At 45.6% G+C, this 14,434-nt stretch overlaps 1 protein-coding gene across 1 annotated transcript; it reads left to right on the forward strand.

The window, feature by feature from the left end:
- Positions 1–1,775: 1,775 nt before the first annotated feature.
- On the forward strand, positions 1,776–14,103 carry slc13a3 (solute carrier family 13 member 3). The gene is made up of 13 exons (XM_061847198.1): positions 1,776–2,295; positions 2,379–2,644; positions 3,129–3,307; positions 4,711–4,777; positions 5,113–5,292; positions 5,388–5,513; positions 6,330–6,422; positions 6,521–6,625; positions 6,717–6,814; positions 9,346–9,458; positions 10,127–10,288; positions 12,924–13,061; positions 13,177–14,103. Exons 1-13 carry the CDS (start codon positions 2,188–2,190, stop codon positions 13,333–13,335), a joined length of 1,794 nt encoding a protein of 597 aa, XP_061703182.1. The 5' UTR covers positions 1,776–2,187; the 3' UTR covers positions 13,336–14,103.
- Positions 14,104–14,434: the final 331 nt, after the last annotated feature.

Below are 14,434 nucleotides of genomic sequence, written 5' to 3' on the forward strand. Positions count from 1 at the left end.
ACGACATACAAGCGGCCAAAATCGGTTTACTCCGCAGGATCAGAATCAGAATTATTATTTGGCCAAATGTGTAAAAAAAAAAAAAAATGCATGTTCTGGATGTCCTGGTACGACATACAGAACAAAGAACAAGAGACGTTTTGATTTCTAGGAACTATTCTATCTATCTATCTATCTATCTATCTATCTATCTATCTATCTATCTATCTATCTATCTATCTATCTATCTATCTATCTATCTATCTATCTATCTATCTATCTATCTATCTATCTATCTATCTATCTATCTATCTATCTATCTCTATCTCTCTCTTTCTCTCTCTCTCTCTCTCTCTCTCTCCATCCATCCATCCATCTCTGTCTCTCTCTCTCTCTTCTCTCTCTCTCTCTCTCTCTCTCTCCTCTCTCTCTCTCTCTCTCTATCTATGCACATCCAAACTATTTGGCTCTCTACGTAGTGCAGCTCTATGATGTGTTGTGAGTTTGACTTGATAAATTGGCCTACCTGGGTAAAGTAATCTGTTGCCGCAATTCCAATTTATGAAAAGATGTACTTCAGAACAATTTGATCCGCTCTCGCTCGCAGTTAACCGTCACGTCGAAAGATTTGAAGCGTTCAACCCTTGACGCATTTACAGAAGCATTTGAAGGTGTCGGAATTCATGTATGAGCACGAATTTGTTTCTATAAGTCGACGTGTGCCGACACGAATCACATGTAAGGGTCCGTACGCATACTCCGCCAGAGGTTACAACATTTTACACACTTAAGCACTTCGAGAGAAGGACACAAAACTTGTGTTGTGTTCAATCTGTCAAATGGTTCGGTCAGGATTTTATCAACTCACTTTATCTTGCGCGTCTGCAACTTTGATTTTTTTTTTTTTTTTTTTTTTTGGATTCACGTAAAAGGCTTGGAGTCACACGTTTATGTATGAAAAGCGCTTGCAATTAAACAAGTAGCTGTCAGAGGGGAATTTTCTGGACACTCACATGACAAAAAACAATTTTCTCCCCCCCACCCCCAAAGAAATTGACACCTTTGTACTACGCCCATGTTGGAGATCTAAATCGCCAAAATGTGACACCTTTAAAGGTCTTTTTGAAACCAAAGGTGAACATTTTGGTCCCCAAATTAGCAACAAAACCGCATTGAAGCGTTTTGAGGTGGAAGGAAAGATGACCGGTTCCAAATTTCAGTCAAAACATTCAGGCTGCTGCAAGAAAGCAAAAACAAAAGTCGAGAAAAGCTCACTAGAACATCTGAAGGGGTTTTTTGTTTTTTTTTTTTTTTTTTTTTTTTTTGATAAGACAAACTTAAAATGGCAGCAGGTCTGCACTGACTCCCATTTAACACGAGTTTGGTTAATTCTGACAACTGACGTCCCCGGTTTTCAGAGGGTGTGCACACTTTTGAAAAGTCCGTTGTTTGTTTTACAATCCCTCGGAGAAGGTTTTACAATTTTTCGACTGAGTTTCACTTGTCTTAGGGGAAAAAAAAACGGTGGAGAATCTGAGATTTTCTCAATACTGCACTCTCACGAAAAAAAAGATCAAATTCAGAAGTCCATACAGCCTCATATTTGATTTTATCCTCTGCTAAAAACAGCAACTTTTACAGTAACTTAGTGAGTCACTTACAGTAGTTGTGAAACTCTTTTGTTTGTGCATGACTTTATTGCATTGACCCCCCCCCCCCCCGAAAAGTATCAAAGTTATGCAAGCAGCAATGAATTAATTATTGATGATGCAAAAACTGTCGAATTCATGTTCTCACTTACAAATGCAGCACGTTTGTGTCATCGACTTTTCTCGCTTAAATTAGCGACCGCGTATTTCTCTGAAAATGATTTTGCGATCCGGTCGCAGGCGGTCCGAACGGGGAAGTCGTAAAGCCGCGACCCGGGTCGCAGAATCGGAGGCCGCAGCTGCTCCCTCCCAGCGCGTGCGTGAATCTCTGTGCCCGTGAGGGCCTCAAACGTTGCGCCGCGATGGAAGTGGGAGAGGCCAAGTTTGGGGAAAAAGCGGCGTGTCCCGCTCAACTATTTGACACCTCCGTACGAGGAGTTAACCTGTAGCCCGAGCGTGCGGTTAATCTTCCTTGCGCGCCTGCCGACTGCCGAGGCTTTAAAGTGCCGCCTGGCCGCTTTGCTCTCCGCCACTCGGGAGCAAACTTCAACGCGCCGAGATGAAACTGTCCGTCGTGACCAAGAAGCTGTGGTGCGTTCACAAGGTCTTGGTGCTCCTGATCACGCCGCTGCTTTTTTCGCCTTTGCTCGCGACCTTGCCGGAGAAGGTGAGTGAGTGACTGAGTGAGTGAGTGAAAGAAAGAAAGAAAGAAAGAAAGAATCGCCGTGAATCTTTTCTGCTTGTGATTAGGAAGGACGATGCCTCTACGTGGTCTTGCTGATGGCCACGTTCTGGTGCACGGAGGCCCTCCCGCTGGCCGTCACCGCCATGCTCCCCGTCTGCCTTTTCCCGACGCTGGGGATCATCCCGTCCAAGAAACTCTGCCCTCAGTACTTCCTGGAAACCAACTTCCTCTTCTTAAGCGGCCTGGTGATGGCGTCGTCCATCGAGGAGTGGGGCCTCCATCGCAGGATCGCGCTCAAGGTCCTCACCATCGCCGGAGTCAAACCGGCCTGGTGAGGAAAAGCCAAGCGGTCATTCCCGACCGTTCAATCTCATTTCATCCATCCATTTACTGAGCCGCTTATCCTCACGAGGGTCCATCCCAGCAGTTATCGAGCAGGAGGCGGGGTACGCCCTGAACCGGTCACAATCGCACCTCGCGTCAATTTACGAGTCTCCAATCACTGCACGTTTTGGGGATGTGAGAGGAAAGCCCAGTGCCTGAAGAAAAGCCACACAGGCACGGCGAGATCATACAGTCGAGTCCTCAGAACTGCACTTAGTCTGCGTTATTCGGTTCTACAGAACAGCAGTTCATCTTTTCAGCGTTTCATTGTTGTTCGTGTCACCGCACGTCGCTAGCATGGATCGGCAAACCAAGCTAATACTACGTCTTTGTACTACTACGCACCGTACCATATACGTTGTGGCTATACGGCAGTTGGATCGCCGGGACCTCATCGGCTTTGCCGTCCGTCTCTTTTTCTCATTTTCCAGGCTCATACTGGGCATGATGGTGACTTCGTCCTTCCTGTCCATGTGGCTGAGCAACACGGCCACGACGGCCATGATGCTCCCCATCGCCGACGCCATCTTGGAGAGTCTCTACGGCGATCTGGAGAGCCTCAAACAAAAGTGCCAGTCGGCGGACGACGGCGACGGCGACGTCGTCAACGGTACGTGGAATGTGAATGGTCGCCGGAACGACGAAGAGTTCCCCCGGGTCATCGGTAGATGAACATTATTTGTCGGAAATAAATTACATTTTCACGTTCCATCCATCCATCCATCCATTTTCCCAGCCATTTATCCTCCCGCGCTGGAGAATTTCTCGGCTATCTTCGGGCGAGAGGCGGGGTCCACTCGGAAGTGGTCGCCAGACAATCGCGGGCCAAATAGAAACTAATACCGTAATTTCTCAAGTATAATGCGTCCTGAAGTATAATGCTCACCCCCACTAAGTTGATCTAAAAAAAAAAAAAATCAGGAAAACCATTCTACCAATGTATAATGCGCACCACCAATTTGCTCAAAATATTAGGAATTATCTGCATTTATATTTGGTTAGGTTTGTACTTGTGTTGTTTTTGTCCGTACAAGAATCATGAATGATAATCATCGCGCATGTGCTGATGGTAGCCGTTCACACATACGACGCAACTTAGTGTTCTCAATCAATCGAACGTGTTTGACGCCAGGTTTTGAACCCAGATCCTCAGAACTGCGATGCAGATGTGATGAAAAAATGATTGTCGGCTGTGGTGAAGATTTTCATGTTGCTTTTTTTTTTTATCTTTAGCTTGCATTTGCTCGTCCTGAAGCGAAACAGAGCAGAGGAAGCGAAATGTTTAGCGTTGTCTCACCAGGTCGCTCGAGGCCCTTCGCGTCTGCCGTTCGAGATCATCGCATTCCAAACTGCAGTACGAGTCCGCGAGTGACTGATTACAGTAATTGTGGCGTTCTTTACATCTTGTCCCAGCGAGCATTTCAAATTTGTTGCTTCGGGATTACTGTGTCGTAAATCATACACACGGTCGTTGTTTTGGTCTTGAGCGGGTGGTGGTGGTCCACTCGCTCTTTAGAGTGGATGCAATTCAGTCAAGTCGAATGAAGTCGGCGCGTGGACAAAGTTCACCGATAGTCGTAAATGATTACTTTTGCCACGGCGGCGCCGGGGCCCCGCTGGTTAGCACGTGTGCCTCGCAGTTGTGAGGACCGAGGTTCGAATCCCCCGAATTTTCTCCCCCTGCCTGCGTGGCGCATGCTAGGTAGCTTCTCCAGGTGGTAGGTACTGTCGATTGGAGGCACTAAAATGCCCGCGGGTGTGAACGTGAGTACAAATGCTTCGTAGTCTCGATGTGCCCTGCGATTGGCTGGAAACCGGTTCGGGGTGTACCCCGCCTCTTGCCCGAAGATACCTCCGAGCAATCCGGCGCCCCAAATGACGATAATCTGTACACAAAATGGATGGAGGGATTAATACCGCTGGAGTCGGGACAAATCCTCCCCGGCGTACGTAGAAGCCACGGCATTCATCGCGTGGCCGTTCTTGCTCATGCACGTCTTTGCTTGATTTCAGGTCAGTCCACTAAGATGCATTCGGTGCCCTCGGTGGCCTCAGAGAAACAAATGTTATCCCTTGACGGGTAAGGAGAACCCGACGCTCTTTCCATCACTTTTATTGAGGATATACTGAGGTCAGGAAGATCTTGTCACAGATTGCCTCGGTCGGTTTGAAATTTTGGTCCGTTTAGCGCATCCCCAAAAAAATCCCATCAGTTTGTTTATCCAGAGACATTTTTTGTTCTAAGAGCTTACTTTGTTTCATTGCATTGCCAATTTCAACATCGCGCGCACTCGATCTCGCGAACGGCGTCCGAGCAGCCCGACAACGTTTGACGACGATTAGCGGCTCTCATCCGAGCTAATCCGACGTTAGAAACGCGGCGCGCGACGAAGTGACGGAAAGTGTCTTGAAAAGGACGGACGCGGCGGAGGGGAGTGGCCCGAGGTCGGCCGAGGAGATCCGGTCCCGGTCGGAGAATCAGATGAGAGTGTGGAAAGGGTTCCTCGTGTGTATTCCTTACGCGGCCAGTATCGGAGGAACCGCCACCCTGACTGGAACGGCACCGAACCTGATCCTCGTTGGACAGCTGAAAAAGTAACGCCCGTTTCGAGCTGCTTCTCGTCTTTTCTTTGTCCTTCTTTTGAAAAAATTGTCCATTCTTGTTTTTTTTTTTTTCCTTTTTCTTGCAGCCATTTTCCGCAGTGCGACATCATCAACTTTGGCTCTTGGCTTGCGTTTGCGTTCCCGCTCATGCTCATCTTCCTCCTTCTGGGATGGATCTGGATCGCGTTCCTCCACGGAGGCCTGAACGCCCGGTAAAGGACTTTTCGTTTTCACGAACGGACATGACATTCCTTCATCAGCAGTTTGCGCTGGTGTGCGCTGACACCCTTCGAACTTGATCTCGTCGGTAATCCCGCGTCAAACTGCTGCACCCCCCCCCCCCCCCCGACCCCCGACCCCCCCGGGCAAAACCACCTCACGTGTTCTTCTGGGAAATTTGGGTGTGAATTCCTGATGGATCGGAGCTGACATCACGTATGCGATCTCTCGGCACGGCTAGTAAACAAACATGTCCGCCTCGTGTGACCAAAGCGATGGAAAAACTGGGGAAATGGACTTTATAAGGGTCGAATATGGTACGTGTCAGTCAAAAGGAAGATCTCACTGGAGATACAAATCGACTTTTTATGGGGAATGGCTAATTGATTGAATTTCCCGTTACACAAATTCAGACCAATTGTGCTCTTTGAACGTCGAAAAAGGAAGACGAATTTACAAGAGGGATTCTCGCAAGCGTGGTAGCACCGACTGTGGCACGGGGGCTCCCTCTAGTGGCGGACCAAAGTATCATCAAATTCAATACAAAATACAATTGACATTTATAAATGAGATGCCAACAAGCGTATGAAATATAACGCTTTCAACTCTCCATGAAGTACAGTCCATATTTTGTTTTGGATGGTGAACACCAGAAGCAAGTTACGTAACCTTCACGTAAGCAGCTTACATATCTCTATTGGCCACAAAATGGAGGCCTTTCCCCCCCCAGTCAAGCCGCAGTCACGTTCCTGCTTGAATGAACGTGCCGAGTGTTTCATTAACTCTTTGAGCGCTTCTGCGTTCCGCAGCTTGTGCTCGAGGAACCGGGACCAGGGGACGGAGGAAGAGGACCGAGCTCTGGCTCTCATTCAAGAGGATTACAGAAAACTCGGGCCCTTAAAGTGAGGACCCATGTATGTCTACAAGCCAAATCAATAGCGCGGCAATTTGGTTTGTGCGAGGTTCCCGGCCGGGTTAAAGCCATTTGGCTTCTTTGCAGTTTCGCGGAGGGAGCCGTCTCTTTCTTCTTCGTCTTGTATGCAGTCCTCTTGTTCACAAGGGATCCGAAGTTTGTCCCGGGCTGGTCCGTGTTTTTTAAGAAGGGGTAAGACGGCTCGCTGCACTCGACATTTGTCACGCCGCCCGTTTTAGCACTAATGACGTTGTGCTCTTTCCCTCCTCCTTTTCCTCCGCAGTTATGTGTCAGACGCGGTCACCGGCGTGATCGTTGTGTCCATATTGTTTTTCTTCCCCTCACAGAAACCTTCTCTTAGCTGGTGGCTGGACCCGAAAGGTCAGTGAGTACGTCGGCGTGCGCTCAGCTTGCCAAACGGCGTCCAGGATTTTGCAATGCAACGCTATAGCACACTTCAAGATGGCTACATTTATGCCACACCGATTGCTTTTATGACTCTTTATGCAGGAAAAATGAAAAAAACCCAAAAAAAAAAAAAAATCAAAATCATACATTGATACACGTTAAGACTCACCGGTGAGAAATTCAACAAATTGCGATTTAATGTTGATCGGCTACGGTGTTGCATAATTGACCCGTGTCGTCTTTTATAAGCCAGAATTATCATCATATTTGTCACTAAAATGCCACCCAAGTGTTAATTTCCGTAAGAACGTGAACAAAACCTCAAAACCAACAAACCGTTTTTCCCAAGACCAGGAAGTTATTTCCTATTAAGTAACGCAAAAACAACAAAGTCGGACTCATTTTATGAATTGTTTTTAAAAAATAATTAGCCATGAACGCATACGTATGACGTAAAATTATTAGGGAAAAACAAAATGTTGACGTTGAGATGGTTTTCCACAGTTGTGATCGCCTCAACGAAGGTGAACGACACAAACACACAAGTGCCCAGAGTACTCAAACTCTGTACTTAAGTAGAACTTCAGATATGGCTGTAAAAAGAGTTCTTAAAAAAAAATTAACTACTGTATTTAGGTAAAATAAATAAATAAAGAGTACAGAATTTGAGATAATCTCCAATACAAAATTAAATTGCTAGCAACGATTGCTTTGATTTCTATGATGGTAGCGTGAAGCGCGCTAACGTGAACTGAAGATCAAAAAAGCTAAATTAGCTAATTATAGTTGAAAATTCATATTAATTGCATCTTTTTTTTAAATGCTGTGTCATCATCCGCAGGGTTTGAAGAAAAACAAAAAAACCTAGCGAGCCCAACTTGACAAGTGAAAGAGTTGTACCTGCTATCAAAAGTATGGAGTCGGAGAAAAGAATGAAGTACTCGAGTAAACTCCAGATACCTGAAAAATGGACTTGAGCACAAAGTATTTGTACTTATTTAATGAAAAGTCAAATGTACTACGGTATCTATTGAGTATCTGGCGCAATTGCGACGTGCAGTTAGCTTGCTAGCTAGCTAGTTTGCTGTCCCCGAGGCAGAAAAACAAGTCACCAAAAGCGACAGTCGGCCTGCATCAGAGCGCCTCGAGTGGACGCAGAAAAAATGGTGGGGGGATTTTTCGATTGAAACGTCCTACTGGGCGGCACGATGGCGCAGCTGGTTACAGTTCTGAGGACCGGGATTCAGATCCCGGCCCCGTCTGTGTGGAGTTTGCCTGTTCTCCCCGTGACCTGTGTCGGTTCTCTCCGGGCACTCCGCTTTCCTCCCGCGTCCCCAAAATCACGAGTGCGACTGTTGTCCGTCTCTACGCGCTCTGCGATCGGCTGGCGACCGGTCCGGGGTGCTTCCCCGCCTCCCGCCCGACGACGGCCACCCTTGTGAGGATGAGCATCAGAGCGCCTCATTGTTGCCTGTGAGTGGACGCAGAAAAAATGGTGGGGGGGATTTTTCGATTGAAACGTCCTACTGGGCGGCACGATGGCGCAGCTGGTTACAGTTCTGAGGACCGGGATTCAGATCCCGGCCCCGTCTGTGTGGAGTTTGCCTGTTCTCCCCGTGACCTGTGTCGGTTCTCTCCGGGCACTCCGCTTTCCTCCCGCGTCCCCAAAATGGCGAGTGCGACTGTTGTCCGTCTCTACGCGCTCTGCGATCGGCTGGCGACCGGTCCGATGACGGCCACCCTTGTGAGGATAAGCGGCTCAGAAAACAAAAGGGTGGACGGACGCCCGCAGTACGGCCACAGTACGTGGACCGGGGCTTGGGCCTCGTGTGGCTTCGCCCCCGCCGAGACTCGGTGGGTTGTATTCCCACTCCCCAGAGGCTTGAAGCGGATATATTTCCACGGCTCAAACATGTGCGAGCATAGAAAAACTGTTGCGTAGTCCAAGTGTTGGATCGACAATGACACGGTTTTTGTTGATATTCGCTTCAGAATATTGAAAAGTGCAAGTGCCCTTTGGAGGTAATCGTCCCCTTTGTCATCGCTTCGGGTGACGACTCGCTTTGCACTGGTATGACAGTCTTGTATGAATGTTCACATATTCCACGTGCAACTCCCAACAGTTTTGTCACGGCAACGGTCCGGCCGTCGAACGGATTCATGTTTTATTTCCCGGCTGGGAAGCTCAACAGACGAAACGTTGCGCCGTCGTTAGCGGCTGTTGCGACATATCGCAGGTAAGCTACGGAATGTTAATAACGTAGATTAGGGGCCGGGGTGCAACGGCAGTCTGGAAGCGGGAATGTTCTGGCTGCGTTTTAACCGACCGGGATAATCTGTGAAATCTCTTTGCGGCGGAGCACATTTCCCATCCACGTGCCTCGCGCCCGTCGGAGCTCGCTTGTTTGTCGTGCTCAGCTGGACAAACAAACCGCCGGACACGAGTGAAAGAAAGCAAACAGCGCATTCTTCATCTCAAACTCGCTTCTCGAATGTTCCCTCAGCTTCCAACGCGCCGTACGTGCCTCTCCTGTCATGGAAGAAAGCCCAGGAGTCGGTTCCTTGGAATATCATTCTGCTGCTCGGAGGCGGCTTTGCCATGGCTCAAGCGTGTGAGGTAAAAAAAAAAAAAATGTAACGGACCCGGTTTACGGGTTTTGCAAAACACCAGCCATAAATCGTAGTTTTGCAGAACAATTGTGCAAAAAAGAGGCAATAAACAAAGTTGCGTATCTCAACCGAGCAAACAATTTTTCCTTACGAGTACGCTAATGCCTACACAGAATTGGAAATCGCCATAGATATGCTAACGGGTCGCGTAGACGGTCGCGGCTTGAGAACCTTTTGGGAAACAGTGGCGCAACATCCGCGGACAGACAGCTCAATCCGTTATCGTTGCGCCTCGCTGAGGGTCTTCTTCTTTTGTCTGCGCGCATGTGTTATACTGCCCCCAGGTGGCCGGGTTTGGCACACCGGAAGGAGAATCACACGTAATGGAATTGAAGCATGAAATCACGATGCTTAAAGGCTTGAATTACAGTTGTAGGTACAGTCCATTTCTGGTTTTGCAAAGTATTGTCAAGTATTATTTTCCTTCTTAAATAACACCTTGCTGGTTTTATTTGATTTACAAGATATTTCGAGAGCTGTTTGTGTGTTTTGGTCACGGAACGGACTGTACCGCTTAAACGGGTATCACACATTGATGGGCTGACTGGTATCAAGTTTTCTTCTTCATTTGAACCTCCGATTTGACCTTGGACTTCTCTCGTCCCCCTCGGCCAGGATTCCGGCCTCGCCTCCTGGATCGGGGGCCACCTCCAGCCCCTGTCCAAGGTCCCGCCGGCCGCCGCCATGATGTTGATCACGGGCTTCGTGGCCTGCTTCACCGAGTTCGCCAGCAACACCGCCACCATTATCATATTTTTACCAGTTATTGCCGAACTGGTAAGTTGCTCTTCAATACAATACGTTACCGTGGCCGTGAATCTATCAGGCTATAAGTAACATTTTGCGGCGCACACGTCAAAAACCAAATCTATCCAAAAGCCTCCCGTTAAAACCAAAACTCAAAAAAGTAAAACCCTTTTTTTTTTGTCGAAGTGAGAAATTTTATGAGCCCTGCTACATCTCATTTAAGAGTACAGAGAAGGGGTCGGGAACATTTTCGAAAGAGCCATACAATATTTAAAAAAATAATAATAATAATTTACAAGTGTATTTGCACACTCATGTAGAAGTAACACTTTTAGAGTACAATAAAGTCTCTGAATGGTTTTAAATAACATTGTTATGATGTTGCTAGGCAACGATGACAAACGTGCTTCTTACCTCGAATGCCACTTGCGGTGCTTCCTGGTTTCGCTAATGCCTCGCTAGTCCGTTTGGTACGTCGTCGGATGAAGTTTCACGCAGGTGTTGAGATTTCCATCCGTTAATCGTGAACCTAATTCAATTTGAAGTTCTTGCGTGTCTTTTATTCGTTTGGTGATGTTGTCTCCATGCGAGGTTGCTCAAAATGTTGATTGGCAACGGCGAGTACGAATACTTTGGCATCGTCCCCATCTGTGAATTTCGACACGGAGCAGAACCGTCCCTCTCCGTCCCCACAAAACAAAGTCCGTCCATTCTTGTCGAAGACTTCGCTGCTCCTCATAGTTTTCCGTTAGTTAGACCCTTCCGCGCCTGCGGACGTCGACTACCACACGAAAACTACGACCAAACTCTCGCTACATCATTTGCGTTGCCTCCCACACCCAAGCTACGGCAACCCCACTAGGACAAACCTTCTCTGCCCGACAGAAATCACACATTCAGTATGTCGTTATGAGGGCTCCGCGAGCCATAGGCAACCACCAAGAGCACAGCAAAGCAATATAATTATTTTCAATTATTTATATTTATAATTGCTTTAATTATAGCGCATTTCATACGTGAGGTAACGCAACATAATTAAAGGCATTTGAAAACAAAAAGATAAAACATTCAAAACGGGATAAAAACAATAAAAACGACAAACAAAATATATTTTTTAACAAGACAATTAAAACAGCATACAGTGCAAGTAATATGATTTTTAAACAGTGGATATATTCTAAAAAGCATGAGAAAAAAGAAGAGTTTTCAAGCTGGATTACATAAACGTTCACACTTGGGGCTGACCTCACCTCTGTTGGCAATTTCTTCCATTTGTGTGCAACATGATAGCTAAATGCTGCTTCGCCATGTTTGCTTTGGACTCTGCGCTCCACTATTTACACAAAAGGGCCGGCTACGGTTCGCGAGCCATAGGTTCCCCACCACTAGAAAAGAGGAAGTAAGAATAAATAAATGTGTGGCTTTTTTTTTTGTTTTGTTTCGTTTCGTTTTAGGCTTTGGGCTGACAAGACAAGAGAAATTTTTGGCTCTGTGTGAGGTTTTTTTTTTTTTGAGACATTTGACTGTGGGAATTTTTTGTTGCTTAGATTTTTTTTTTTTTTTTTTTTTTAGGTGAGCATGAAAAGTTTTGAAGAGTGCGTTTTTTTCTGTGAGAGTGGAAGTTTCGTTTCCTGTAGTGACGTGGGAGAGGTTTTCCGGTGGAAAAAAAAAAAGTGTTTGTTTTATTTATTTGGCCTTTAAGATTTTTTGTGATGTGAGTGATTTTTGGGGTAAGTGTGAGATTTTTTCTTTTCTTTTTGTTGTTGTGTCAGGCCGTTATCAAGATGGGACAAACGCAAAACATTGTTGACGTTTGAATGTGTGTGGGAGGAGACATTTTTTTTTTTTTTTGCCGTTGCGACAGACATGATGATATTTGTAGTCTGTTAAGTATTAACTCCTTGTCACTAATCATTATATATGTTTCCTTTGTACTTTGTAAAACTTCCGGCTCAAGGATTGTAAAACTGCAGTGGATTATCGCAAACCTACAAACACCCACAAAGTGTGAAACTGGATTAGCATTAGCATTAGCATGTTGGTCCTCCATTCCATTTATATTGTCAGTGGACTTTTTATATATATATATATATATATATATATATATATACATATATTGTCAATTGTTAAAAACAAAAAAATGTCCTTTTTTGGTTTTCATGAATACTTTTGCTATTATATTTAAACGGTATAATATATTATTATTTTTGTCGTTGATAGTCATTTTCTGGCAGTTCCTCTTGACTTTGCAAAATTTGACTTGCCTCTTCATTTTTGGAAAAAACATATCTTTATTATAGTGATGAGCCATCATCACTGACTACATTTACAACATAAATTCCAACATATGTTCCATGAAATGATATTCATAATGGAAAATTCCCTTGGTGGGCGAATGATGATAGTCCATTGCTGTAATTTTATAACCCTTCAAACAATGCCCATTTGAACACAAATGGTTGAGCAGAACGTGAAGACAGACAATATTTCAATACTTCATAAAACTTTTTATCCTCTGTGAAGACATTTTTGGTCTACACAAGGAGCAGTACAATGAATTGAATTGAGGCATTGAAGTGTAGTGGATCTTTACATTGCGTTGAATTGTCTATGTTTGTACAAAGCTGGACATTGTCGCTTGACCTCCTTTGTTGCGTTTCGGAAGGCATCCCACGTGTCGGTGAATCCTTTGTACTTCATGATCCCTGCAACGATCGGGAGTTCGTACGCTTTCATGCTGCCCGTGTCGACGCCACCAAACTCCATCGCCTTTGCGTCCGGTCACCTGATGGTCAAGGACATGGTGAGATTCTTGCTTTGTTTTGCTTTCAGTTTTGTTTTTTATCTGAAATAGTAGCTGAAGCGTTTTTTTTGTTTTTTTTTGTTTTTCCGTTTTGTTCATTGTCCTCCTGGTTCAGGTCAAAACCGGCTTTGTCATGAACATCCTGGGCCTGCTGTCGGTCTCTTTGGCCATCAACACGTGGGGCCTCGCCATGTTTAACCTGAACAACTATCCCGACTGGGCTCCTCGGCCCCTCAACCGTTCCGCTGTCCACGCATCCAACTTTACTCTCTGATCTCCCAACTGGATTCAATACAAAAAAAAAAAAAAAAAAAAAAAAGAATCTGTTGGTAGAAAAGCCCGGAAGTGTTCAGCTGTTAGCATTTTAGCATTTTCTGCATTAATGATGACATCCGTCCTTCAGGATTTTTTTTTTTTTTTTACGACTCTTTAGGCGTGGAAACGGCGTTTTCAACAGATGGTCACAACCGTTAACAGATACGATCCATCCAACCGTTTTCTTCTAACACACGAGGGGTCACGGGCGTGCGAGGACCCGACCCCACCTTTCTTCGGGCGAGGGGCGGGGCAACCCTGCTGGACTGGATGCCGGCCAATCACAGAGCAACGCTACTTTCAGTGTTGCTTCATTATCGTTCACTTGTTTTTTTTTTTTTTTATATCATATTCTTGTACTGTTCAATGCATTGCAAGAAACGCTCTTGAAAATCAATTTTTGTCATTTTGCACGAGTGTCGTTCGTCGCGGCGGCGGACGGCGCTCGCGTGCCGGCGCCGACCGACAAACAACTTTGACATCGTGCGTGTCGTCACTTTTCTGAAATTAATTTCAAAAGAGTGGCCAAACGACATCTCTTTGAAGTCCCTTAAATAGCGTTGCACAGCAAACGCGACACAACACTACCCCAAAGTTATGTTTAGCGCATTCTATGAAAAAAAAAAAATGACTAATTTATGAATGCTGAGCTCCCCACAAGACAAAAAAAAAAGGTCCTCATATTCACAAAAGCAAATGATTGTGCTTCCAAATGTTCAATGCTTGACTAATCTATCAAATAAAAGAAGAAGAAGAAGATGAAATGAATCGATGTGCATTTCTTCTTGTGGCTGAAGTATTCCAGCGAAACAATCTCACTCATGTGCTAACTGCAAAATGTTCACTCATCATCTGAAGAAAAGTGTAGACCACTGAGGGTGTGCTTGATTTTTGACACTAGCGAATCGCTTCACGGGGAGAGAATCCCTTCAATGATTGATGAAAAAAAAAAAAAAAAATCTGCTGTCCAATCACTTTTGGGCTACACTGCAAAGCCACTCAAAAAGCTACGCAAGTGCGAACTGATAATTGTGATATGAAGATGCGGGGGCTATGCA

This window comes from Syngnathoides biaculeatus, chromosome 2, assembly GCF_019802595.1.
Source record: "Syngnathoides biaculeatus isolate LvHL_M chromosome 2, ASM1980259v1, whole genome shotgun sequence".
Classification (NCBI taxonomy): Eukaryota; Metazoa; Chordata; class Actinopteri; order Syngnathiformes; family Syngnathidae; genus Syngnathoides; species Syngnathoides biaculeatus.